At 41.8% G+C, this 27929-nt stretch overlaps 1 protein-coding gene across 1 annotated transcript in view; it reads left to right on the top strand.

The window, feature by feature from the left end:
- The window catches only part of OXSR1 (oxidative stress responsive kinase 1), a 93626-nt gene that overhangs the window by 17998 nt on the left and 47699 nt on the right, over window positions 1-27929 (top strand). The window contains exons 2-4 of the mRNA XM_040591347.1: window positions 2119-2231; window positions 12478-12586; window positions 25345-25486. Of these exons, the coding sequence (XP_040447281.1) occupies window positions 2119-2231; window positions 12478-12586; window positions 25345-25486 (364 nt within the window). The remainder of the gene's footprint in view (window positions 1-2118; window positions 2232-12477; window positions 12587-25344; window positions 25487-27929) is intronic.

Genomic DNA, 27929 nt, shown 5'->3' with positions numbered 1-27929 from the left:
TGTGTCTTCTCACTTTTTTGCCCCTCCCTTAGAGAAGCAGGTACTGGGTGGAGTGGAGCAGGTCAGTGCAACCCAGGATTCCCAGTCAGTGGGAATGTTTGTGTCAGGGCTGATGCTTTTGTGGTGGAGTCTTGTACATGCTACCTGCTGGGCAAAGCGACCACAGGGAGTGTATATGGAGGTTGTTTTTAGGGTGTTTGTCCCCTGCTTAATGTGGCTAGACTGCCTGCAGCAGGGCTGAAATACAAACTCAGCTGTCAAAACCTCCTCCCCTTGCTTTTTCCGAGTGCTTTTTTTTTTTTTGTTAAAGGTCTGCCTAGACTCTTCCATCCATTGCTCAAGACCCTGCTTATGGCAGTCAAACTTTGTTTTCAGAGTCCTGTGTAAATACTCTTGCCCCTGTTGCTACCCTTTTCTTCCACCTAAACTTCTGGTAGCTTTGTTTTGTCCCGTGCTATGGATAGTGTCTGAAAAATAGTATGTGTGCAAGTAATAAATGGCCTCATTCTTGAACTTCTCAAAAACACATTTGCTTCATGAAACAGTACAGCTTTAGCAACCTTGCTGTTTTGTGTTCTGCGCATTGCTGCATTCTGCCATTAAAATGTAAACTCTTAAGTGCAGGGAATCAACTGGAACTGGTAAGCTGATGCTGTTGTCCAGGGTACACTTGCAGTGCCATATAAAGTGAAGTGAAACTCCTGTAGCTCCACTGTAGCAGGTACTGGTTGAAGATGAGGGGAGCAGTGTCCCACAGTTCAGGGCTTTGTAATGTATTTCAGTGTGACTCTGGATGGAGCAGTTTTCCCTGTATCATTCAGGGCTGGATTTCAAGCTCTTTCCCCCATCTGGCACTTTATGTGCTAGAGTTTGACTGTGACTTGGTGCAACTTACTGTGAGAAGACTATTGATGGTGACTGTAGGGAGCTTCAGTAGCCTTCGTTTGAAGATGAGATTGAAAGCTTTTGCCCCCAGTTTATCTGAATATACTAGAAAAAAGTTTGAAAAAATGTGCTTGTCTTCTATTGCAGAATCTGGAAGTAGTTTTTATAGCATTAAGAATAGGAGAATCTGGTAAAACAGGTGTGTTACTCTGAAGTGAAGTATAGCTGTTCTAATCTCCCTTATCAGCCCAAATTGGCTTGAGAGCTGTGCCTGGGATGATGAACAAAATAGCTGTGGGTTTATTTTTAATGGCATTTTTTTTTAGGTATTGGCAGTAGGAAGCTATTGAACTATTTTCTGCCTATGTTACCCCCTTTTTTACACACTTCACTGGAATAGAATAAATTCAAATAAATGTGGGGAGGCAGGGTGAAGGCAGAAGGGAAAGCAACAAGGCCTCCTATTGATGAGGTGACTGTTTATGGAGGCCAACAAATACAGGCTTAACATCAACTATATTTTAAATCTTACTGTTGCAAATTCCTTTTCATATCAAAGGATATGATATTGCTGGGCACTCTTATCCCTACTTCTAGCAGTTTGAACAACTGTGCATAAAAATGTGGTATTTTTTCCCTATTGGAATTTAAATGTTCTCCGGCTGTGGTTTTCAACCCAAACACCGAGGCGGTGTGCTACTATGTGAGAACTGGAGCTGAACAGGCTTGAATGAAGCCTACTTCGTGTCTTTGCATAAAATGAGGAGGGATGGGAACAGCAATTAGTACATTAAAAATACTTGAAAAATCTCATTAGTGTTTGTAGCAAAGAGTTGGGCTTGTTTTGACACTTTGGGTGAGCATATCAGGTTAAAAGCCTGTGTGACCTCAGTGGCCTTTCTTTTAAAAGTACATGAGAAGAATCACTCCTGTAAGTAAGCTGGAGTCTGGAGGTTTATTTTTTTGGTCTGCAGAGCTGTAATGATCCCTGTGAGGGATCATAAAGATCTGCTTGTTTTCATTTGGTTAGCCCAACACTTCAATGTTGCAGCTGAGCTGAGCCAGAGTTGCACCGATCTAGGGCAGGGCATGCCTGTGAGGTTGCCTTCACTGGGTTTCACCTGCCTCTGCTGTCTTTACTAACTGGCATATGTAATTTTGTTATCTCACCTCCCTTCCTTTCTGCTGAAGTCCTGTAAGATATTGCTAACTGTCTGTCTTTTTCACCCACAGGGAGTGGAGCGACTGCAGTGGTGCAGGCAGCCTTCTGTGCTCCAAAGAAGGAGAAGGTGGCAATTAAACGGATCAATCTTGAGAAGTGTCAGACAAGCATGGATGAACTCCTGGTATGCAATCAAAATTGTCTGGGGAGTTGTATTTCAGTTAGCATAATCTCTGTGTTCGCTAGGTGCCTTAAACAACCTTTCTTGACATGGTGTGAGGGTGAGGGGACTTGACTGACTTCACTAGAGGCAGTTCAGTTGTCCTGGTTGTGGGACACAGTACTTAAAAATGTTAAAAAGATCCAACTGTTGTAGGACTTCAGACTATTTGTTTGGAGTTAAGCACTTTGTATAATCACTTTGTTTTGAACAGTTAATGTGCAAGTGTGAAGCTCTGCTGTACCCACAAGAGGTCTGCAGCTTGAGGTGGATCCAGAGCTACGTGCTTCCAGAATCTTTAAAATTTAAGGGAATGGTTTTGCTTTCTTTTCCTGCAGTTCTTGAAATTCCCCCCAGCCCCTCCTTTACCCGTGATGGGAAAACCTGAATGAATTAGCTCTGGTTGCTAATCTCTTTCTGGTACCGATGCCAGCTAAGGGATCGCTCTGACATATTGCAGGCTGCCATATGGAAACCCGCACTAATCCCAAGTTCAGGACAGGAGGCAGAGTCCTTTAGAGCTGTAGTTCAGTAATTTTCTTCTGCTGTGTGCCTATTTTGTCAAGATTTTTCTGAATGGAAAATAGCTTCTGGCAGGTAGCTGTGGTAACTAAAATTTCCTTTTTCTCTTTTGGCTTGTATTTTGATGGGCTGCTTTGTGTTCTCCTTTCTGTGTGTGTTAGCTTGGTGCTTCTGTAGTGCAGTAGCTGTCACATTCACCTCACATGTGGAAGGTCCCTAGATTTAAGCCAGGCAGTAACAGGCATTCCTGTGAATGTCGAGGTGTCTCCACTAAAGATCAGAAAGCTCTCTTGGGTGAAGCTTCCCATAGTAAATATTGGCTGGCACAGGTTGAGGGTAGGTGGAGAGATAAGGCCTCGTACCTCCTTTGCTTTTAAAGCAACTACCCAAGTCTTTTTTTAATCCTGCGTCTCTGTCTTTCCGCTTGCATCTTGACATTTTCTGTAGTGTTATCTCAGGCACTTGTTTTGGTAATTGCAATTAGAAAGTAGAACAGAGACAGTTCAGGAGTCCTGGCTAGCTCTACACATGTACGATCTTCAGCAAGTTGCTTGAGCCATGGTTCCAGTTTCCATCTAGTGACTAATGCTATTTTTATCATTATAGGTATCTGCAAATCTGCTCTTGTAAAGAGGAAAGGCTCCATCCAAGCTGTCACATTTTAGCGTGCCTGTGAAGAGTTGCATGTAGGACTCCTGGATGACCTGTGTTCAAATCCTCTTATGGCTCATACTAGTGTAGGAGTTCAAGATCTCTTCCCTTTTCGCAGTTGGTCTTTTTGTACTGATACCGACCCCTGATACTATTTTCAGGTCTTTTATGTGGCTTGTCTGTACTGCTCTGCCTCAGTTATATTCCTAACTATTGTCATGATGTAGTAATTGAGATTTAGTCTTCAAGTAATTGCCAATTCCAGCTAAAAGGGTTAGGTTCAGAAAGATACGCTACAGAGACTTGGCATGTAATTTTAGATAAGTACTTCTAATTGCACATTTTAAATCTCTGGCTGACCTGTTCCTCACAATGATTTTTCTTGTTTTGAGTAGGACTGCAATGAATTGCTGTTGTCAGCTCTCCTAAGCTTCCAATTTTGTGACCAGATCTAGTGTGGGTCCTTCTGTAGGCTTGCGTATGCAACTGTAGATGTTCTTGAACTTAAAATCATGCAGAGGTGGAGGGTTGAAGGGGATGGTTCTGAGATGTAGCAGCTTCCTGGGCCAGTGGTCACCAAGATAGATGTAGTGTGTGAGAAAGTGTTTTCCCTGGGTTTGTTCTGAATTTGTCAGTTTGAGTGTTGTTTCCCAGTGCAAGAGCCGAAAGGATGGAAGTTCCTGATTTCCCTGCTCTGCTCTTACCTTTCCAATTTCTTATCTTGTCTTCATATTTGCTTGTTCCTCAAAGTAAATATTCTCAAGCTTTTCAGTCTTGTAATCTCCCTTCCTGGCAGTTTCCCCGGTCGGTTTAAATACTTTTTTTGAGTAACTACTTGTTACTGTGGGATTGGGATTTTTGAATTTTTTTCCCCTTCCAAAAAATGTATATTTAAGTCTTTGCAGGTTGCAGTGGTTTTAAGAAGCAAGTGGAAAGAGAAATATGATGAGTTCATACTGTATGCTCCCTCCTTGCTTTCTCTTCTTCCCCAATGCAGTTAAAACATGAACTCAGGCTTTTATTAGATCCATTGTCCTTCAGCGCCACAGAAGGATATCAGCACTATAGTCAGCTTATGGTAAACTCTGATGTACCGCCTGGGGTCAGGACAGTGCTCTTGTATTAGAGCACTGCCCAGTTGTTAGGCAGTGGGGCAGAAAAGGGAAAATTGTGCTTAAATTCTTCTAAGATTTTTTTTTCTGCAGTGCTTCAGACCCGTAAGCCTTCTCTACTGAAGCAAGCTTGTTTATTCCCAGAATCTGCCTAGCAAAGAGGGTTAAACAGTGTTACGTTTCTTGGGAGAGGGTAGGGAGAGCAGCAAACAGTTCTGCCATTGATAAGGATGACTTGTCTCTTCTATGACTATTTCATTGCCTGTACTGCTTAGTGCCTGGTGGTTCTATTTCTTATGATGGAGGAGAAGAGGAAGGTTATGTTGAAGTGGGGTTAGGAAATCCACAGTGAGTGGCTCAATTGCAGGCTGAGCGGATGAATGAGCTTCCTTTAAGCTTCTATGGCAGTTGGTGCCCAGAGGCTGAGGAATCTGGGACTGTCTCCTAGCTTGTGGAGATGCTATGTTTAGGGTGATTGAGTGGTATGGCTTGGCTTGTGGAAGGTATTGATCTTGATCCTTGTATCTCAACATGCACTTGAGCAGTGTGGGTGGTCAGGAATAACCTGCACGCTTTGCGAATGCTGAATGACATTCTAGATTAATGCAGTGGCTTAATTTATTGCTGCTACAGGGTACGGAAATGTAGAAAGGACCAATTTTGTTGCACCATGAGCAAACCAACTCAAGGGCATTCAGCTCTTCAGCAGAAGTGTTAATTGCTGTAAAGAATATAAGCAGGAGTAAATGCCGCATAGAGAAGTGGCTCTTTCTAGCCCAGCTACTGAATTAGGTGATGTTAGTCAGGAATTTTTCAGTGCTTGATTCTTATCTTTTTTTCTCCCTGCATATTTTTGAATTGTCTCAGATCTTTCTGAGACTGCATGTGTGTTTACAATATGGCTTATAATTATCCTTGCTGACCAGTGTAACTGGGAGCGGAGTGTAAGGCTAGGTGGTCAGATAGTATTTTTTACAGTTGATCTTGGACTTTCTGATTTGTTAGTGAAGTTCCACTTCTTACTTGTCTTACAAGCCCACAGTAGTTAACAAATATACGCAGCATTTGGTGTGTGTTTGAAAACAGTCTGCTCATGTGGTGTACTTCACCACTGGATGCTGTTCACTGCTGTGTTTTGCTCTTATCTCTCCTTTCCTTTGTGGGATGCTGGTTGCATTGTTGCTGTTGCTGATCCTTGAAACACGGTGGTATAACATCTCCCACAAAATAACCATGCTTCAGGCTTTTTTGTTATATGTGTGTTATTGTTTTAAAGAATTATTGTTCTAAAAGGCCTTAAATCTCCCCTCTGTCCAGCAAACTCTGCTTCATTTTCATGCAGTTAAAGCTGAGTTAGCTTTCTTTCATCCAGGTGGGTTTTTTCCTCTGTGCTTTGAGTAGCAGATGATGTGGGTTGTCAGCTTAGCAGTCAGTAGGAATCCTGAACAGCAGAGAATAAACATAAGCTATGGGGTATTGCACATTGGGCTTTTCCAGCTGGGGGAAACTCCTGCCTGTTCAGTTCCTAGGGTTATTCAACAGGAGATGGGTTCAGGAAGGAGCATGGGAGATGTGGTATTGGTGCTCCTAGGAAGGAGCTCCAAACTCTTCTTCATCCGGAAGCTGATAGTACTGGGCCTGATGGGTCTACACACAATGGTGAAGTGAAGGTACTGCTGTGGTCAGAGGGCAGTTAAGGAATCAGAGGGAACAAGTTTAACTGCAACAAAAAGAAATGTCCTTTTGAATTTCATGGAATTAACCTGAGGAACTTGCTGCCAATAATACAGAGATCAAACATTGCGTGAGATTAAATAAATCAACCTATAGTTGAGAAGGTTAAATTAGATAGGATTTAAAAAAAGGATTATGTACTCCCCTGGTTTAAAGTATAAGCCAACTGTTAACTGCCCAGGCTTAGTCAGAAGTCTTCCCTCTGGGCAGATAATTGTGTAACTCCTTGTTACAGCATTTTACACCTTCTTTTGAAGTCTTGGACAGGATATTGAAGTGGCTTTGATCTGACAGAGCAGTTCCTACAAGTGGATTAACCAGACTGTAAGGTGGTTGGGAGCAAAGCAGCAGACTGCTGTAGAAGTAGTACAGATGTTTCATCCATGCCTGTCATCTTATGGGAATTGCCATTATAATTCCATTTGCAGTCCTGAGGACCTTTACTCTTGCTCCAGGGGAGAAAGTCGCCCAGTGTCAGTGCCAGAGTCTCTGACGTATAATGCGTGGCTCCTGCGTGGTTGTTTGATATGCTGTGTTATGTGTTTCTTGCATGATGGGATTGCAGCTTTATGGAAGGCTTAAACCAAAGCTGGGTAGAGCTTGGTTGTATTGTTTCTCAAAGCTACGACAACAGAAATCTTAATTACTGTGCTGTTGAAGTCGTCTTTTTTTTTTTTTTTTTTCGTTTGTTAAAGTTCATGTTGAACATCAGGATTAATGGTGGGTAAAATCCTGAACATAATGTCTTCCTTCACATTGACTGGATGAGCATGAGATGGTGTATGTAAATAACTTCAGAGAGTTTGCAATTGACTGTGTGGACAAATGGCAGATTTAAGGCATTGTTGAGATGTGAAGACTTAGTGATCTGAACAACTGTAAAGGTCAATGAAATGTTAGTTGGTGAAGTGGGTAAAGCTGGTTTTGCTTGTGTCTGTGAGATGTCACTTGCCCATTTGCTTTGTGGCTGAAACAAAAAAAAAAAAAAAAAAAGGGCATGTATGAATTGCTACACCATGGCAGTTTTAAACATCTGCTTCCTTCATGGCTTTGTCACTAAATACTACAGACCTTGAAAGAGGGAATGACCTTTGAATGATGCTGAAAGATAGCCACTGAAATGGGCAATTGCTGAATGACTGCCATAGGGGTGGTTTGTTCCCATCACCTAAAGATTAATTTATGGTTGAAGCCTTCTTAATCCCTTTCAGTATTTCTTTTCCACTGTTGCTCTGGGTGGGCTAATCTAATCCCTTTTTAATCATGCCAGCCTATCTCCTGCCACATATTGAGGTAAGGAGTTGAACTGGATAATCCAGAGGTGGAAGTTGGATCAGAATCTCTGATTTTGAGGTTTATGCTTTTTCCATACTCCTTCAAAAAATGTCTCAGGTTGATTGTGGTTTTTTTTGGGTGTGTGATGATGTTTAAAAAGGGAAATGAATTAATATTCTCAATTTTAAACCACTAGACTAAACCATCAGAATTTCACTTGGAGCAAAATTTGAACAGTTATGGCTGCCTGTAGGACAGGAGCTCTAAATCCTGCTTTAAAAGGATGAACAACAGCTTTAATGCCTTATACCTTGAGATTTCAGATGAGAGACTGAGTTCTTTGCCAGCCATAGTTGAAGCATTGGTGTATTCGAGGTGGAGATCACATCTGACCCGCTTTGATTTTCCACCCCAGGCATGCTTTCCCTCTCCATTTCTCTTGTGGTCATGATTGCCTTCAAATAGGGTAGCCAAGCTGTCAGTTTTTTGGATTCCTCTGAAGTTGCAGGTATCCACATAAAAAAAGCATACTGCTGCTGCGTGGTCTGTCTTGAGTTCATGTCAACATGTAGGAAGTAAAACTAAATAAAGCACTGTTTTCATCCTTGTACTTGAGAGCAAGTGTCTTTTGAAACGTGTCTCAGGGGCAGATAAACACAGAGTAGAAGGTGATGGTGTGAACAGAAAATACGGTTATGGAAGTTCAGCTAATAGCTTATACAAAACAGGTAAGGTTGTATTTCTTTTCTGCTATTAACTCAAACTTCAACTGTATGTCAGTGGGCAAATAAACTCACTTCCAAAATAGTAGATCTCCAGAAGTATGTCTGAGTTACAGGAGACTTGTAGGTTTCTTATGATTCTAAATTATACTTCACAGCAGTTTTATTAGTGTTTCACAAGCCTTGAAATGCTTCTTTTATTGCCCGCAGAAGTACTGAAAACATTTGTCAGAACCCTTAATGGAAGACATGAAGGCCTTTATAGCTAATCCCTGTCTATTTGCTTGTGGTATTTGACAGTACAGATATTTTTAATATCTAGCCCAGGGTGAGCATGTAACCATCTCTAAACCATTGCCTGTGTCTAGACACGTTTTTATCAGTAATTCCTTCTACAGAGTGGAGCAGAAGGCAGTGTAATTTATGGATCCTGCAATGGGGAATTGTCAGTAAGGCTGTATGTCATAACTGAAGCCATCTAGTGTCAGGGGTGGCAGTGCATAAGCGACTCTGAAGAGCTGTGTACCATCCACTGGATCTGTAGGTGGTTTCAGGGGTCAGTATCAAGTGACCCATGAGTGTTGGTGGAGTGGGAGTAAAGAATCTTCTACAGCTTAAAACTTGTGTATAGCAGCCCAGATAAATTCTGATGTTTAGCACTGATGTTATTACAGAGATGTAGAAATTGCTGAGATTTATATTGGAGGACTCCTAATGCGGTTTTGTTGCTAGTGACAGTGAGGGGAGCATAGCTGTAATTCACTTTTTTTTTTTTTTAATTTGTGTAATTTGGGGATAGCAGCCTTGTTAGAGAGGGTAGGGAGAGGAAATCATTGCCAGCTATGACTTTGTTGTGTTTGAAGAGCAGCAAACTCTCAAAAAAAACGTTGGGAGTAGTACTAAAGCTGTGCTTAGTACACACAGAAGGGCTGTTGCTGCATTTTATCCCTCTTTCTGTAAGTGTGCTTTTGAGCAGAGCTCCCCAGTGTTCCTTGACTGGGATTCCTGCCTTAACTACAGCTCTTCAGCCATCACATTTGTACTGCTGTAGCACAGACTGTTGTATGTACAACAAAATTGGCTTGGTTTCAATTACATGAGGAAGCATTTTAACCGCAAAGCCCACTGTGATTTGTCATGATCAGTTAAAACAAATGTATGTGTTGAGCCTCCAGGATGTTGGTACCCTCTGTGGGAGTGAAAAGGAATGTAGCTTTGATGTAGCCGATGTGAGATTAGCCTAGAAAACTACTATAAATGGGGGGGGGGGGGGGGGTCTGTGGGTGAAAGGGAAGGTCTGCCTGTCTGCTGCTATTATTGGTAATAATGTAAAAACACTGGAAATCATGGGCTGTGATGCAATTAATTATTCAGAGCTATGCTACACTGTGTGAGAAATGGTTTAATCTGCCTGTGTTACATATCTGCTAGCTGACGGAGGTGTGTAATTGTGTAGATCAAGTTTGTGATTATTTATCTTCCCTCTTTGTGCACCAAAGCACATGACAGACTTGAGCTATTTTTTTCTTTCTTTCTTTTTTTTTTTTTTTTTTTAAACTGTGCTTCCCAGCCCAGGGAACAGCCTGTGGTAATGAACAAGAGAGGAAGTTCTTGGAAAATAATAAAATAGTAACTAAGCGTCACGGAATGCCTGCAAAATGCTGTAGTAAATAGCTGCTCAAATGGCAAAGATCTGATCCAGGTCTAGGCTCTTTAGTAAACTTGGGCCAGACTTTGTCTGTCTCCTGAATTTCAGTAGAGTACAGTAATATATGCAAAATATGCAGTGTTTGTGTGTGTTTCTTGTGCTACTATCTTAATCTCCCAGGGAGCTGGTTCAAAATATTTTGGGTGGTCTAGCTAGGAAAGGATAAAACCAGCTCCTGTAGGTCGCTTCCGAGAATGGTGGCTTTGGGGCAGGTCTGGCTGATGGGATGATCAGCATCCTGCTTGCTTCTTTCGACCTGTGTTTCCTCTGGTGCCACTTGTGCATGTGTGCTTTTTTTAGTTGTCAGAGATGGAAGCTAGGCACTTGTATTTGCTTGCATGTTTAAAAGAAAAAAAAATTCTCTTTAAAACTAACTTGAAGTTTTAGGCTGAATGCAAATTTCAGACTCACGGAACAAGATTGTGTCAGGTTTATGGATCCATTAACAAGGGGCTTAGTCAGTGCTCTGAGCAAGTCCAGAATGATCCTAGGGTAAGCAAATGAGTTCAAAACTCAGAGCTCAATGAGTTTTGGAAAGGTTGAGTGAATAAAAACTGTTGCGCTTATGTTTACAGACAGCAGCCCAGAGTTTTATGTGTTTTTTTGAAAACACTTTTATGAAACTTACGTATACAAACAGCAGACCCAACAATCTGGGTCTTGTGCAAGGAGTATGACAGCACAAACCAGTCACTGAGGCTGACCTGTGTTATCCATGGTCCCACTTGCCATCCATTCCCTGATAGAAATTTGAAGCAGGGAAGTAAAAAGAACATTTTTGTTGCCAGCTTTGTCTCTCAAGGGGTTTTCCTGCATTGTGATGAAACCTAACTAGAAGGTATTGGAAAACTCCAAAGGTGCTGATTTATTTCCTTTTTGAAAAATAGCTCGATATAAGTGAGTGTTTGCAAGGAAGGGAGCTGTAGCTATCAGAGTAAGCAGAGGATATTGTTTCAGGTTGTATTTATTTTCACACAGTGGTTTTTAATGAACGGGTATGCTACACCGAGATGAATAGCCTACTCCCCACTCTTTAAATATCGTTTCCTGTTTAGAAGGATTCTTCTTTAATTTGCTTATTGGAGTTTCCTGGAAAGTTGGTGTGTCTTTGATTCCTCAAATGCAGCTACTCTCTGAAGAGCAGTATTAAAGTGGATAAATCAACATTAGCATGCTTTTTTGTAGCTTTGCTTGCCAGCTAAACCCTTGCCAAGGGGAAGCAGTGTGCCTTTACGCTGTACTCTGTTACAAGCAGAGCTTTGTACATGAGCAGGGCAAGAATATGCTGTGTCTGTGGTGTGTCCTAGACATGTGTGAATCCTTCTCGGAGCTTTCTCTTGTATTTTGGTACCAGAGAAGTTTTGCGCTTAGAGGGAGGAAAGGACCAGGGCATGAAGGGCCCTTGCTTTCTTCCTTGTGTGTTGGGGGTTATGGCACTTGGCTCAGTGTGTGTCCGGCTGACAGTGGGCAACAATTAAACCTTTGAAAAGTAAGTGGCATCTGTGTGTTCAGTGGAGGAATGTCTTAGTTGAGAGCAGGAGTTCAGGATATCAAGGATGAGTGTCTGGTGTGGGTGATACTGGAAAGTACAACTTGACAGGTTGGGGGGCTTGGCTAAAGCACAAAGGCCCAGCTGGGTGTAGTGCAGGGTGCCAGGCTTAGCTTAATGGGTGGCTTTTGTCTATGGACAATCAAGAAACTGCTAGGCTTTCTGCCCAAACTGGTGATTTGTTCTTGCATAATGAAAAATCAGTCAATGCTTTCTGTGGTGGTGTTCCCCTCGTAACCTAGAAAACCTCAGTCCTTGACCCATAACCAAATCTAAGGATAAGCACGGTTAAAACTCAAACAGTTTACTATCTGAGCGTATTTCATGTTGTACTCCATCTGTAGTAGCTAATGACTTTCTCATCTAGAACTGATTTCCCTCTTCTTCCAAAAGACAGTATGACAAAAGATACAGCTGTCCTTTGTGCCTTCAACCTGATTGAGATAAGCCATCTGCTTTCCTGCTGGGAAGAAACATTAGGGGTAAGAGGCCTTTTTTTTCCCAGAGGCAAATATTTCCCTTTCTCATCCAAATGATAGTCTTCAACAGATTAAGCATCTGTTGTGTAATGTCTCACTGAAAGGCGGAGTCAGCATGAACTTCTAGGATAACAAACTGGTGTGAGTCTTTGGGAATATTCTGTTTTAATTGCGTTCAGGTGTTTCTGTTATGACCACTTATGTTGCCCTTGCCAAGGCGTTTTTGGTCAACTTTTTCTTCTTCTAGACAGACAGCAAGAACACCCTAAAATACCTTTGGGCCCCAGTATGATGCAGGCTGAGCGTTATGAGTATTTTTGGATTTTCTACTTTTAGCTTTGAGGTAACCTTTCTCTTTGCGCACTCTTTGAACATTGTGTCTTGAGGAAGATAACTTCTGTGCCCAAGGAATAATAATTGATGGATCCAACTGCCTAATGCTTTGTTTTTCTCTACAGAAAGAAATTCAAGCCATGAGTCAGTGCCATCACCCCAACATTGTATCTTACTACACATCATTCGTGGTGAAAGATGAGCTTTGGCTGGTGATGAAGTTACTTAGTGGAGGTGAGTGGTCCAATTTCTTTACCTTAAAAGGCAATGTGAAAAGCTGTCTTCCTGTAATACTCTTTCCCTTGTTTACCTCCTAAACTTCCCACTTGTGAATTAAGACATTTTATAGAAGCATAGAGTTGTTTATTATCTTGAAGGTCTTTTCCAGCCTGAAGTCCAACTGTTAACAGAGCACTGCAAGTCTACCACTAAACCACGTCCCTAAACACCACATCTACATGTATTTTAAATACTTCCAGTGATGGTGACTCAACCACTTCCCTGGGCAACCTGTTCAAGTGCTTGACAACCCTTTCAGAATTTTTCCTAATATCCGATCTAAACCTCCCCTGGTGCAACTTGAGGCCATTTCCTATCATCCTATCAGTTGTTATCTGGGGGAAGAGACCCACAGCTACCCTGTTAGAACCTTCTTTCAGGTAATCGTAGAGAGCGATCAGGTCTCCCATGAGCCTCCCTTTTCTCCAGGCTAAAGAACCCCAGTTCCCTCAGCTGCTCCTCATAAGACTTGTGTTCTAGACTCTTCACTACATTGTTCATCATTGAGGTGCTGAAAGTCTTCCCTGTAGTGGGGGACCCAAAACTGAACACAGTATTCAAGATGCAGCCTCACCAGTGCGGAGTACTGGGGGACAGTCAAGTCCCTAGTCCCACTGGCCACACTATTTTGGATGCAAGCCAGGATGCTGTTGGCCTTCTTGGCTACCTGGGCACACCTCTGTCTCGTACTCAACCAGCTGTCAACAAACACCCCCAGGTCCTTTTCTGCTAGGCAGCTTCCCAGCCACCCTTCCCCCAGCCTGTAGCATCACATGGGGTTGTTGTGACCCAAATGCAGGACCTGGCACACTGAGCCTTGTTGAACCTCATACAGTTGGCCTTGGCCCATTGGTCCAGCCTATCCAAATCTCTCTGCAGGAGCCTTCCTGCCTGACCAACACTCCCCCTGCAACTTGGTGTCATCTGCGAACTTAGGGTGCACTTGATCCCCCTTGTCGAAATCATTGATAAAGATATTAAACAGCACTGGCCCCGATACTGAGCCCTGGGGAAGAGCACTTAATTGTGACTGGTGCCAACTGGATGTAACTCCAGTCACCACCACTCTTTGGGGCTGGCCATCCAGTCAGTTTTACCCAGTGTAAAGCTTAAGCTTGTCCAAGCCATGAACAGCTGCTTTCTGTAGGAGAATGCTGTGGGAAACAGTGTCAAAGGCTTTACTAAAGTCTAGGTATGCATTATCCACAGCCTTTCCCTCATTCAGTAAAGGGGTCACCTTCTCATAGGAGATCAGGTTTGTCAAGCAGGATCTGCCTTTCATAAACTCATGTGGATTGGGCCTGGTTGTACTGTATGTGCCATGCGAGGCACTCAAGAAGATCTGCTCCGTAACCTTCCCTGGCACCGAGGTCAGGCTGACAGACCTGTAGTTCCCTGGATCCTCCTTCTGGCCCTTCTCATAGATGGGCATCACATTTGCTAACTTCCAGTCAACTGGGACCTCCCCGGTTAGCCAGGACTGCTGATAAACGATTGAAAAGTGGCTTGGTGACCACTTCCAGCAGCTCCCTTGGTATTCTTGGGTGGATCCCATCTGTCCCCATAGACTTGTGTGTGTCTAAGTGGGTAGCAGGCTGCTAACTATTTCCCTTTGGATTATGGGAGTTTCATTCTGCTCCCCGTCTTCCAGCTCAGGAGGTTGGGTAAATATTAATATGATACATCAACATTTCAAATAAATACTTGAATAACAATATCAACTTCAACCCGTTCAACTCAGAAATAGCTTCTCATGTTACGTATACCAGTAGTAAACCTGTGTATGACTGCTAGCCTTTTCTCCCCCTCCTATTTTGTCTGTTTGACAGTATTTCCTAGTTATTTTGTGTGTATTTGTCGAATGACTCACTGGAGTGTGTGAAAACTGTAGCGTATGACTTCAGACATTGACAAGAGAAACCTAAGTGCAGATGTAGTATTTGAAACCATCCTAAACTTCTAGAAAAGAAATGTCACTGTCATCAAGTGATGGATCTGAAATGGTGCTTCTCAGCTCCTGGTAACAAAAGTTTCTCCATCTTGCTCTGTAAGCCTAGGATAAGCTTCTGAACTAGAAAAGTGTGCAGCTACCTCCACTGAGCCCCAACCATTTCCACTAACTTTATTGTGAGAACTGCAGCTCCCCTGCAAGGCTGGTTCCTTCCAGCTTGGAGGCCTGCATGGTGCTGATGGTTACCTGCTGGTTCGTAACCAGCCATTCTGTTGATAATTTTTTTTTTTTTTTAAAAGAACAAACTTATTTGCACATTGGCTGTCCTTGTGAGGAACTTTAAATTGCCTCTATTTTGAGCAGAGCTGCTCCGATGATGTCAGTGTATGCCCTTAAAAAGGGAGAACATCAGTGAAGATGCAGCTTGATTTGTGTAGGATCAATTCTCAGGGCTTAGTTTACTTTGCCCACTTGTACTTGACAAAATAACTGGGAATACTTGGGGCAATTTCAAATGACTGTGTAGTTAACACAGAGCCAGGGAAACTTCCCCTTTCTGGGTTTATTCTCTTAGACACTGGTGAAAGCTTTTTTTTCTTTTTAAGAGAGTGAGTTTGAAAACTTTTTATCATTGATGCTTTATTAGATGTCATAAAATTTTCCAGGATCTGTGTTTGTTATAGTCAAGGCAAGAAATGGAATCAAGATCTGGATGATAATACAGAGGGCTGTTACTAAATCTTAGGCCTGTCTTTAGGAGGACCTGATTTTCCTGGCACCCTAGTGGAAAGGAACTGAAAGCTGAAAAAAAACCCCATTTTCTTGCTTTTTTTAAAACAACTTCCTGGATTCTCTGTTATTGGCTTAATACTGAGGACTGTAAAATGCCAGAAGATGCTGTGGAAAAATCTGGCTAAACCTGTTGACTTTTTCCACAAGAGCTTGACAATGGCCATAAAACATTTGTCTTTGATCTTCAGAGCATTTTAGCAGTTCTCTTGGGGGCAATCAAATTTCATGCCAACTTTAAGTGTGTCTTGAAGGGTTTTTAATGTCTTGTGCTCATGTGTCGTTAGGCCTCATTCTCGTAATACTCTCTCTTTTCTTGGAGGGACAGGTTACAGGTCATTAAAGATATGATGGCTGTTTGTGTGTGGAAAGAATCCCCTGCCAGCTTAGTGCAAATAGGTTTGCTGTGTGTATAAAAAATGTATCTAGGGGAAGGTTTCCACAACATGAGGAAATGGCATTTCATGGGGTACAGGAGCATCAGCAGCAATATTCTTGGTCTTTTTCAGGAGAGTGCGCAACCTCCGAAGAAAATGCACAGTTACTTTAGCTACTATTTTGACGGTGGTTTTCTGTCACAACAAAGTCAGGATTAGGTTCATCCTTGAACCTCCGAATGTTTCTGTTTGTCCTCATTTTTGTGTGTGTTTTTCGTGTAAAGCTGGGAGAGAAAAATCAGATTCTTTCTGGACCACCTTTTTGTTATCAAGGCACCACAGATGTAAAGACCACACTAGAAAATTTCTGGAAAAATAATCATTGCTTCAGAACCAGCCTCTTGGTGGTATCTGTGATGATCTGCTAGTAATTTAATATTCACTTTGAATGAATTTCTTTATTATACAAACTGATAAAAGGGTAGTAGCAGTGTAATCTCCCCTAACGTTTCTGTGAGCCAGTGTTAAATTTTCTCATTTAATGAATCATCTGGGGGCTGGAGGAATTGCTAAAATAGAAGGAAAGACTTTGAGAATGACCCATCACTACTTTTTATGCAGGAGGGTACCTTGAGAGGTATTTTTCAGTTGTTTTCAATTTTTTCATGGCTGTATTTCAGAAATCTCTTTTTAGGTCTCATAGGCAAATTCTACGAGACAGTCTTGAGGATGGGGGAAGAAACATGTGAATTGAAGCTTTCTGACTGAAGAGCTTTTTCATTCACTTTTAATGAGACTATTTCCAGTTGTTTTTAAGGAGAGTGATTTATGTAACGAGACACTTTAAAAATGGTTTCTCATTCCTTTCAGCTGACTTCTTATCAGTAATAAAGTGGCTAATTTTGTAGTCATCTGTATCCAGTGGGAAAAATAATGATCTGAGTTTCTCAACAGGAAAAACCTTTGAGCTGTTTTTATAAACCAGAAAGGAAAACCAAAACAAACAAACAAAAAAACCCCACCCCAACCAAAACAGGGTGCAGCCTCTTTCATTCTATCTAACTATTCAGGGAGCATGGGCTGAGATTTGTACATCTCAGTAAGCACATATGAAGTGTGTTTTGATGTCCATTCTGTATCTTGATTGTGGCTTTTGTACTTGAGAGTTTCTTCTGGGTAAAAGTTCAGAATCTTATTGCTTCTCTTCCATCACTGTCAGTGTATGCTGGTATGTGTGTTCAGGCTAAAACTAGTCTTAATTTCAGCCTACTTACACTGACCTTATTACTTTGCCAAAGCAGCCCTCAAGACAGTCTGTAATGCAAGCCTTTTTTTGTTGTTGTAAGTGCAATTTTATTTATTTCTTGGTTGCAGTCATTTTGTTGAAATCTTAATCTAGTCATATATACAGGTATTTTAGAAATGTCTCTAAGGGGCAATACTCTAAATCCATGAACCATTATTGTCTGATAAGTGTCTTGCTCTTCTGTGCAGCCAGCCAGTGCATTCAAAGGTAGCTTAATTGCCTGCCTGGCATTGTGGCTGGAACTGAAGTGTTTCTGCTTCACAAGTGCTGTGTTGGTGGAAGATACTGTTTTCCCTCTTTGAAAGTTACCTGCAGCACGGAGGTAGTGTACTGGTAAGCTGTTGGGGACTACATGTGAAGTTGCTAATCTGCATCAGAGCCAAGTCAGGCTAGTTGCAGTTAATGCTGAAAGCAGTTTGAACTGGCAGGCTTCACACTGAAGCAGATGTGGGGTGTAGTTGTTGCTGATGGCAGAAATGTGGCAGTGATAATATCCAGCTGGTAGTGACAAGAGGAGCTGGTTGTGTCCAGTTACTCTTGACACCCTCTTTCAGATCTGGTGATGTGTGCCTGAGTCAGGTTTGTGAAGTATCTGCTGTTTCTGTTCCCTTCATTAGAAATTTCAGACTGTTCTTCCAATGATAAAACCTTAGTAGGGATCTAAGCTTAGAAATGTCGACTTGGCATCCCAGCCTTTGGGTCCAGTGTTACCCATACTAAACTCCAGTGGCTATTTCTAGACAACGGCTGACTTGCTCTTTGCCTCACTGGCATTCAGATTGTGAATTTTACTCATGCCTTTTTAAAGCCATCTGAAGCCCAGTCCTGCTCTCTAACTCCTGCAGCTTTTTAGCAGAAAGAGGACCAGCTGTCCTTTTGTTCTTGTGCTTTTTCTGGTTGTGACCTGTTTGCACCCTAAATTCTTGCTGGCTTTAACAGGAGCTCTCATGTCACAGGTGACCCAAGGCAATGGCTAACTGCAAAACAGTTGCTCGTATGAAACAGCCGCCTGTGGTGGCTTGCTACATTGCACAACAATTTTTAAGGTCCTAGCCTACAGCAGATGAGACCTCCAAAATATTTTTAAACTATGTAAAGCCTTTAAATATTGAAAGATTTCCACACAGGGTGCTCTCAGGTCTCCTGCCTTCTTGAAGGCTCCTAATTAAATCTGCTAAGGAGACTGCTGTATTGAAATAGTTAAACCTTTTATTTTCCAGAAGTTTTTAAGATTATTGATCTCTTGCATCAACTTTTGATCTTGATTATCTGATGAAGTGCTCAGCCAGCAGTTCAGCAAGCCAGACCAAAAGGGAGGTATGGCAAGTCTTAGGTCTCCACCACAGAGACAGGGTATCTTGTTGGGCTTCTGCTGTGTTAATCTCTCATCTGGCCACTCCCAATTCTAGCAGTGAATTACGATCAAAGCATAAGTGACACGTTCTTAGAAATCCTCATGTTTATGTTATCTGTTAGAGCTACACTATTTTGAGTCCACTGGAGGGTTTTTAATTTTGTTTCTAGAGACAACTTTACTTCAAACAATTAAGGGTGGGATGAGTCAGAAGGAGGAGATGGTAGGGACTATATATGTTTGCAGAATGCAGAGTGTGTAGATATATTGCCACTCCTAGCTATGGAAGGAAAAGCATGGAAAAAAAAAAAAAGTCTTCAGATTTTCTCCTATAAATGTCTGTCTTGACTGCAAGAGGCTGTTTTGCCCTCTTTATTGTGCCTTAATCTTGTCGTATTTCTTACATTGCCATGCAAGAGCTTTAGAAAGGAGGAGGTGAGAAGTTTCTTTCATTCTCCCTCTCTGCTGAGGTGGTTTAACCAGGGTTAAGAAGAAACTTCAAAACCAGAAACCCCAGCAATCTACTTAGATGTCTTTTCCTTTGTTTTGTATAACTTGTTCTTTCCTTTAGTTCAGTGGGTTTTTGCTGCATCTGTATTCCTCAGCCTCAGAAGTACTGAATCCAAGCAGCTGTTCCTTCTTCTTTCGTGTTTTCTTCCTCTGTCAGAGACTGACAAGATGCAGATTTAATTCTTGGCTCTGACAGTCAGGCTCCCTGAAACCACTAACTTCTGCTGAGGTGTCTCAAAAGCAGCAGCAATGAATCCTGCCAGCTCCTGGTTCTCAAAGACGCAGCACGTTTAGCATCAGTGACCATCAGGTTTGGGGCAGATTCTCACAAAGTTGTGTAGTGATCCCCAGCACTGGTTTCCAGCCTATTTGTGTCAGGCCTCTAAATGGCAAATCAATGCAGGTACTGTTACAAGCTTTTTTTTTTTTTTTAAAAAAAATGAAATTAGAGTATTAAATTTTCTTGTTCTGCTTGCCAAACAAATTTAAAAGAGGAGGGTTTTTTTTGCATTTAACTTATCCTGTATCTTTGCCCTGTACTTAAGTTATACTGTAACATGCAAGATGTGGTTCCCACAGCAACTAGCCCAACCGTGCATTTTTTTTGCCTCTAGGGGCATGTAAAATTCCGGCTGTAATACCCTGCATTTATCTGTGATCTTGTTCTAAACAAGCTTTCCTTTCTGCTCAGGTTTTCATACCCTTCTTTGCTTCAGCCCCATGTGCTGAAGCATTAAGCAGTGTCACTGACAACTGTCACATAGATACTTTCTTCCTCTCCTGAGGAGGAACATTAGAAGCAGGCTTCTTAAATGCCATTATATGTGCTTGCTGATGCAGGTGAGGTCAAAGAAACACACTCTGGATTTGGAGCAGGAAGCATTGATGTTTGTGGTGGCTTGCTGTTGAAAGTGAATCAGTGGAACAATTAGGACTTCTTGCCCCAAGGGTGCGATTACACAGAAGTTTTCTCCAGCAGCGAAGCTGGTTTAAGAAGTTCCTGGCTGCTTTGGTCTCCACCCTGCCTGGAAAACTGGATTGCCAATTACTGCAGTGATCTCATTTACAGTATGGCTTCGTAAGCAGATGTGTTGGCACAACAGGGAGGTGGTGAACTGTGGAACTCTTTAATCTAATTTTGCTGCTGAAGAAAACACAGAATAGTACAGGGTGTTGGAGGAGACAGTTTTACTGGGTACATGTGTGGGGTGCAAGACAGGATTGCGTTTGCTAGGTTTCAAGAAAGTCCATTGCAAATGGTCTGCCTGATGTCAGTGTACAAAACCCGAATATCCCTCTCTTAGAAATTCAGGGAATTGGACTGTTCATGGGTTTCTTGAGTCTTCATTGCTCAGGTACTGCTATCGTGGGTGGAAATCAGCTACTTGCTGCTGGAAAGTTGGAACTGGCTTCTGTGGATAGAGCCAGGCCTAACTGGATATTCTCTAGCCATGCCAAAAATGGGAGAGGCGAACTGTGGGGCTTCCTCCTCTTCACTCCTGGGGGGCAGTGGAGGGAGCAACGGGATGTCCGTCCAGCTGCACAAACGGAACAGACGTGAGTCTGCCTGCTGCACAACTGGTGTGAGCCAGAAGGACTCTAGAAACAGTTGCTCGCTGCATGTTTGTCGTTGAGCTGCAGTAGTTACAGGTTGGGTTTTATCAAGTGAGGGTAACTCGATGTACAGCTTATTCCCTGTGACTTCCACTGTCATTAGGAGCTATTGCAGTAGCAGCTTTCACAGCAGACTAGGAAGCTTGCGAATTTGAGCAGGAAACCACTTAACCTTCAACTGCTGCGCAATTTGCAGAGAGATTGTGCTTTACTAAGTAGATGTAGTATGATTTGCAATTGGTCTCAGAATATACTAAGACACTTTAATTAATGATTAATAGTAAATAATGGTAAATGCTTTATCGGATTGCACAATATCTTGTAGGCTTCCTGTTGATGTGCTGCACAGTGTATATTTCATGGGTAGGAATTTGTTTGTAGCCAGATTTTTTCCGCATCAGTCTTTAAATGTCCTCTCCTATCTTCTGTCTTTTGTTGGGCATTGAGATCAGTTGCTCATCACTAGATTTCTTTAAACATCCTTATTAATGACAGCAGTATTTACACTTACATTTAGGCTCCAGTTCTGGCTCTTCTCTGTGTCTCATTTTGTCTTTTCCTGATATGCTTCACCTTCAGGGTTTGGAGGAGCTTTCCAGTCAGCCTCAGCCAAACTTAATTTCTTTTTCTCTCTTAACGCTTACCCTCCTGTTCTGTGAATCTGTAGGTTCTACTTGTGCATTTCTAATGAGAAAAACCATGAGGAAACTGTTGTAATTAAACCTAGTGCCATGTATAATGCACACCAGAGTACTTCACAGTGTTACCAAGAATAGTTTTATTCTAAGGAGAAATAGAAGATTTTTTTTCTTCTTTTTTTTAAAAAAAGACGTTGTAGTGGATGGTTTTTTTGTTGTTCTTGAAAATCTTGTAACTGTTCTCTAATACAATGTTGGGTGCCTTATTTCCCATGAGAACCTCATCTTCTGCCCTTTAGATTATGGGAGGCTTCTGTCTTGTGCAATGAGATTGAACATTTTGCACATGGAGCACAAATCCCTACTGAAACTGTATTTAAGCAGAGATTCAACTATGTTCAGATGTCCTGTTACTTCCCCAGTTACTCTTAAAACTGGTTTGGAGGTTGGCTCGGAAACTGGCAGTATGGAGAATCACGCTGGTGTTTCAAAACAGCATGATCAGTTTGTAAAGTGCATGCTGTTGTGTAGATCAGATCTTTGTCCCAGTTCAGCTGAATTAGTTTCCAGTTAATTTCTAGCAGTTAATGTATTGCTGCATTGGGAACAGGCCACTTTGTGTGAAACAGTCGTTTTTCTCCTTAGGCTAAGGATAGGGCTGCTAATCTGTTGTTCAAGTGTAACACAGTTGGTGTGAGAAAATTTGTCTGCATCCTAAGGCAGTGGAGGCCTTACCCTGGTGTGTCACATGTTTAACTGAGATCCTTGGGAACAACTTTGCATTGAATTTAGCGGACTGATGCTGAAATCCCATCTCTGCCTTCTAGCAGAAAGGGTTCTCCATGATGGCGAATCTCCCATGACTTCTGCTTTCAAAGTAGCTTAGTGCTTCGCTATGGGTTTCTGCTTGGGGATCTGGGTATTCAGTTGCTCCATGTCATGCTTCCCAAGCTAGAATGCCAGAAGGTTTCGAACGCGGCTCGAAGCGGTGTGTGGAAATGCATTTTGGCTTCTTTTTTCGTATTCCATGGTGCTGTGCCTTATGAAGTTGCAATTGAGTTGGGAGTTGGTACCAACTCACAGATATACTGATCTGTGAGGTGGAAACATCACAACTTTTGTGTCATGGTGCCAGTAGCAAAACTTTTTTCCTCTGTGCAGACAAAGTAGGGATGATCCAAATAACACTTTCTTCAACAAGGCGATGGCTCTTGGGTTGCTTTTCTGCTGTTTCCTGAACCAAGCATTTTGCTGATAGACTTTTTGCTGTTCTCCTGTCTGTAGAAGACTGGAAAATTCCTCTACTTCTTTGATCATCTTAACAGAAAGTGGTTTTTAAAAAACATGCCTAAAAAGTGGCAGGCTGGGCTGGGAGCAGATATAGCATGGGTGTGAATCAGCCCTTTCACAACGACGGCTGGTTCTCTGCATGCCCTCTTGTCTGTCTGACCCCCACCCCCTTTTCTGGGTTAAATACAACCTTTAACTTGGCTAAATGCAGGATTTTTTGACCAAACGCATTTGAGCACCATATGATCTGCCTCCTCATGTTCTCTGAGCCCTTTGCAGGAGAAGGGAGATGTTTGTGAACAAAGTCTGCTAACAGAGTTGTGGGTGGGAAGAGGACAAAACGAGTACGTGAAGAACCACATATTTTCACTGGACTTACAAAACAAGTGACAGTTTGTTCTCCAGATAAAGGCACATTTGAGTTGGAAAAACCTGAACAGTGAAAGTGGAGGGTGTTTTTGGTGGTTTTTTTCTTAGATGTCACAAATTTTGTTCAAAATAAGAAGCATTGAGGCTTGTAAGCACATACTTTTTAAATACGAATACGTGACAGGCTGAATCCCAGGTGAGTCTTTGTGACACACAAAAGGGGATCCTTTTCTCAGACGTTAGAACCTACAGGCAAGAGGTTTTACTCCTTTTTCCTTTGGTAGAGGTAATCTTGCTTCCGTGCATGAAGTCCAGTGTATGTTAAAACCATGTTAGCCTTTGGCTAATTAATTAAGACCCATGTCAAAAGTCATTGGAGATGAGTGTGTTTGTGTGCTCAGGTAGGCTAAAGGAAGGCTGAACACTGCTACAAGTATTCTTGCATAAAAGTTGGGGGGATGTTAGGCAACTTCACTTCTATATTTTTTCATTTTCCTTGTTTTTTCTTTTGTTAGTGTCTGCTCTGTTAAGATCATGTCTTCTGTAGATGCCTTGAACCAAGCAAAGGTTTTTGGGAAGAGGAAGCTGGAGGTGCCCTTTAGAGCAGCCAAGGAGCTGATCTAATGGCTTGCTGCTGATGAAAGGGGTTTCCTCCCCCATTCACAAATGTGTTCTCCCTCCTTCCTCCTCCTCTTTGTTTGCTCTGAAACTCATCTGTTCAGAGGTTATGCTCACTACCAACCAAACATAGCTTTTGTTTGTTTGTTTTTCTCAGTTTATTTTTTGGTGGATTTAGTAGGTGGCTTGGTGTACAGTGTGAGGACAAGTGCTGGTGGGCTGGAGAAGGTGGAAAGTGCGTGGCTTGGCAGTGGGCTCTCCTGACTGCAGCTAGCTGTTAGAATAACTTGGCATGTACCGTTTCCCACAAACTAAGGGACACCGTGCACCCATGTAATTGTTTCCTGTGCAGTTTGAACTATGCAAAAGAAGCCTTTCCACATGGTGTACATATTCAAACCTTGTAGCCTTTTTTTTATTTCCTGTGAGAATCCAAAGGTTTTCACTTACCAAAGTATTTTACTTATCTGCATGATTGTTTTGGCCTAGAAATTCAGATGGGATAGTTAATAAAACAAATTTTAAGGGGGGAAGGGTTTTTTTCCCACCCTTTAGATTCCAGTAGACAAGAAAAAAACCACCCCAACCCCAAAACATCCGTTGTATTTTTCCACTTGCTTCAAGAATTTACGATGTGGGACTTGTAATCTCCCCGTTGACCAAATTCATGAGAGTAAGTTTCTCTAGATTTTGCTGTTCTTCAGATATAAGAATTTTTTCTTTTTTGATTGCAAGTTAGGAAGAATGAACTTTTTCTAAACTTTTCTAAAACTTTTAACTCAGCTTTTCTAAGCTAGTACCAAGATGTTCCTTTCCTCTAAGCTTACTCTTCAAAGACAATCAAAGCTGGAACTTTGCTTTGCAGTTGTGCCTGCTTTTCTGATTTTTGAAGAGCTTCGCCGTACTGCTGACGCTGCTTGGTGTTCATAGCTGTGGAAACCCTACTACCTGACTATCCAGTCATTAAACTGTAGAAACCCAAGTTTGAAGGGGCTAAATAGCACAGGCCGGAAAAATAGGCTTTACGCATCCCATACTGGAGCAAGAATAATATAGTTCTGAGAACACTGTCTTCAGTCCAGATGCTGATAAAAAGAATACCGTACTCAATGTATCATGAAAACAGAACCTTGCACCAGAGGCATGTTACTAGTCATTGATTCCATTTATTCCTGGGTCCGATTCAAAGGGGTGGTTTGCTCTATAAAACATGGTTTGTCATGCAAGATGATGTAATTCACACCATGATTGGGAGAAGGACTAAGTATGATGTTTCTAGGGAAGGATCTAAGCTATTCCAGTTTTGTACACAGTGAAGAAGTGACTTATTGTCAGAATGCAGCCTCATTTGTTCTCTAGTTACTTTCATTATTTTTCTGTTAGGGTAGTGTCAACCCTTAACATACTAGATTTTTCCTGCTATTCCTCTGCATAGAGTTTGTAAGAGCTGAAAAGGAGAATCTAACCTTATGAAGCTTGTTGCCTTATGTTTGTGAGTCCTGGCAGCCCCCTGCTTTTTCCATTTCCTCCTCCTGCTTCTCCAGTACTTGGTACTAAAACAGCTGTAGTGTGGGTATCTACTTAAAAATCTTCCAAGATCCTGTGTATGTATACTCTAAATTTTGACTTGTTCAAATAACTTCTCAGTTAACTCGTGATAACAGGGATTTTGCAGCCCACCTTGAGGATCTGCACCCCTGTAAGGCTCGCGTGTGAGGCATGCGTTGTTGCCTTGCCTTTCCTGCAGCAAAGGCTTCAGCTACTTTGATCCTAACCATTGATGCTTCCCCTCCCAATGAATTCCTCGGATTTGTATATTAAGTGATTATAAAGTATACTTAGATGTGATGTGAAGCAGTTCTCATTTAAACTAAGGTATTTAACTCTTTTTCTTTAGGCTCAGTTTTGGATATTATAAAGCACATTGTGGCCAAAGGAGAACACAAGACTGGTGTCCTGGATGAAGCCTGTATAGCCACAATCCTTAAAGAGGTGCTGGAGGGGCTGGACTACCTGCATAAAAATGGACAAATCCACAGGTATTTTTCATTTTTCTCGTCTTTGTACTAAAACGTGCCACTGAAACAGAGTAGCTGAGCACATGCAGTCTCTTCCCACAGTGAGCTGTGAGGGCATGGAAAGATGAAAGTGAAGGCGGGAGCTTAGACAAAACTCAGAATTCAAATGCCTATATAATTACTGCTGCTTTAGGAAATACTATGACTAGGCCGAGTTTGGGTAAACTTTGGGGCATTGAAAGTCCTGATATAGACAGTCTGTTTCCAAAGGTCAGCATCCAGCTGCAAAATAGTTGTTGGAGCTGGAAAACTTCAGCTGGTTTTGTTTCTTGCAGAGCTACAAGTCACCAAGAGCACTGCCTTCAAGTCCTGTTTGTCCTTTTTTTTTAAATGAAATTACCCAAATTCAAATTTCATGATGTTGATCTCGCAGCTAGCCTTAAAAAAAAAAAAAAAAGTGGAAAAACTTCTGTAGGCAAAACCCAGTTAACTAATGGTCTGTGATTTGATGGATCACTGAAATGTGTGGGTTTCTGTGCTGCTGTGTTGTTTGGGAGGTATTTTTAAATCATGTTTTCCTCTCCCCTGGTGTTGAGGTGTGGTGTAGTTCAGGAAGAGAGAATACTAAGTCAGTATGTTCTGCCATTAAAAAGAATGAGATTTGCAATCCTAAATATGTGCTGAAAATAGAGTATACTGCTTGTGGGTAATATACATCATTCCAGCCACAGACTGCTGCTGGGAACAACAGCCTTTTCTTTCTTGGGAATTTTTTGAGCTTGGCTCTCCTCTGGTACAATGCCATTACAAGCATTGCTGCTGCTGTGTTGGAGTAAGTTTCTGTCCTGTTATGATAGCTGCGCAAGAAGAGGTAATTCTTTTTGCCAAAAGGTTATTTTAATTAGAAAAATCCAAGAAGTATTTATTTCATGTTTTAGTCAAACTGACTGGCTTGTGTAGGTTGTTTTGGGTTAAAAAGGAAAAAATGGTTGCAAACAAGGGAAAAGAATTCCACCTGAAGAATTCTTAAATTTTGGTTTCCAGTCTCCATTAAAATTCTGATCTAAGAAGAATGGTTGTCTTCATTGAAGATGGTTTTAATTTCATAGCTGGTTGCTTAACTTTGGTTTTTGGAGATAAGACTTCAGGCAGTTCTGGGAATTTAGAGTAAAGTGATAGACCATCTTACTTGGTGAGTACATGGTAGTTTTTCCATCTTGCCATAAGTAATTGACAAAGCCATGTTCATCTGTGACTTCCAGTTGATTTGCTCAGCTGGTGTAGTTCATCTTCTGGTCTAACAAAATTGAAATATTATGTTAAAGGAGCAGTAATCTGTTAAATGTCAGATTTTCCAGGGAGGTCACATACTGACTTCTGTATTGAAAGAAAGGTTGTTCTGCATTTGACTTGGTGTCGTTAAACAGCAAAAACTAGTAATTGCAGTAAAGATTATAGAGGATATATTCATGTGTGGGTGTGTTTTTTTTCTTTTTTCTTTTTTACTGTACTCAGCAAAAAAGCAAAATGTTCACAGAAAGTTCGAACTGCTTGGTCTGAAGAAAATGTGATTCATATTGAATCATTCAGAAGCAAACAACCAAACCTGCTGTGTCTGTTCTTGTCCTACTCATTGAAGCATTTTGCCCATTTTTAGGGAACTTCAGGAAAGTAATCAAAGCTGTGTCATTGCTGCAGCTTAAGGTTGCGGTTGCATCTCACCTACTTTGCATGTGTTGCATCCCTGTATTTTGGGGATGCTCTGACAATTGCATAACATTTTATCAGAAAAAGCGTTTGTATTACCTCATTGTGTTGGGGCATGGTGGTCTGGGGAATTTGGAGAAGTGGTAGTGGTCATGATACAGAAGGAAAGTTGTGTGGTTTTCTACCTGTGATGCAGAGGATGGGTTTTTAACTGTTGGCAGAAAGCGGCTTACATGCCTTTGAGGGATGGAACATGTTTCCTTAATGGAGTTCATCATGTGTCTTGCATTTTATCCAGATGTGTGTACACTGCTGAGAAAAACACAAAGTTGTAGTGCACATGGGACCTTTCCTCATACATGGGGATATCTTTATGGTTTTCTCATTTTGCTTAATGCTAGGGGTCATAATATTGGTTGTGCCTGATGGGTAAGGCAGGTGGAAATCTTGCAGTTGTGCCAGAGATGCTCTGAGAGGAAGTGTTTAAAATAACTAAACTTTGGTCCCATGGGTCAGCTTAAAGTATCTGGCTCTAAAGGAAATGACACCAGGTGATGGCTGAACTGCTGAATATAGTGTCTGCAATGTGGAGCAGCTGTGCCTTGGGGTAAACTTCAGGGCAAAGCAAGGTCAGCTATGAGGGGTCAAAATTGAAGGTCTTTGGTAAGACCTGGAACAACCAACCCAAAGCAAGCAGCCATCTGGCAGAGCAAAGTGTTCAGTTGGTTCCACTAAATATCACAACTCCGTTTGTATT

This window comes from Falco naumanni, chromosome 4 (genome assembly GCF_017639655.2).
Source record: "Falco naumanni isolate bFalNau1 chromosome 4, bFalNau1.pat, whole genome shotgun sequence".
NCBI classification, from domain to species: Eukaryota; Metazoa; Chordata; class Aves; order Falconiformes; family Falconidae; genus Falco; species Falco naumanni.
This window is presented reverse-complemented; position numbering and strand designations above follow the sequence as displayed.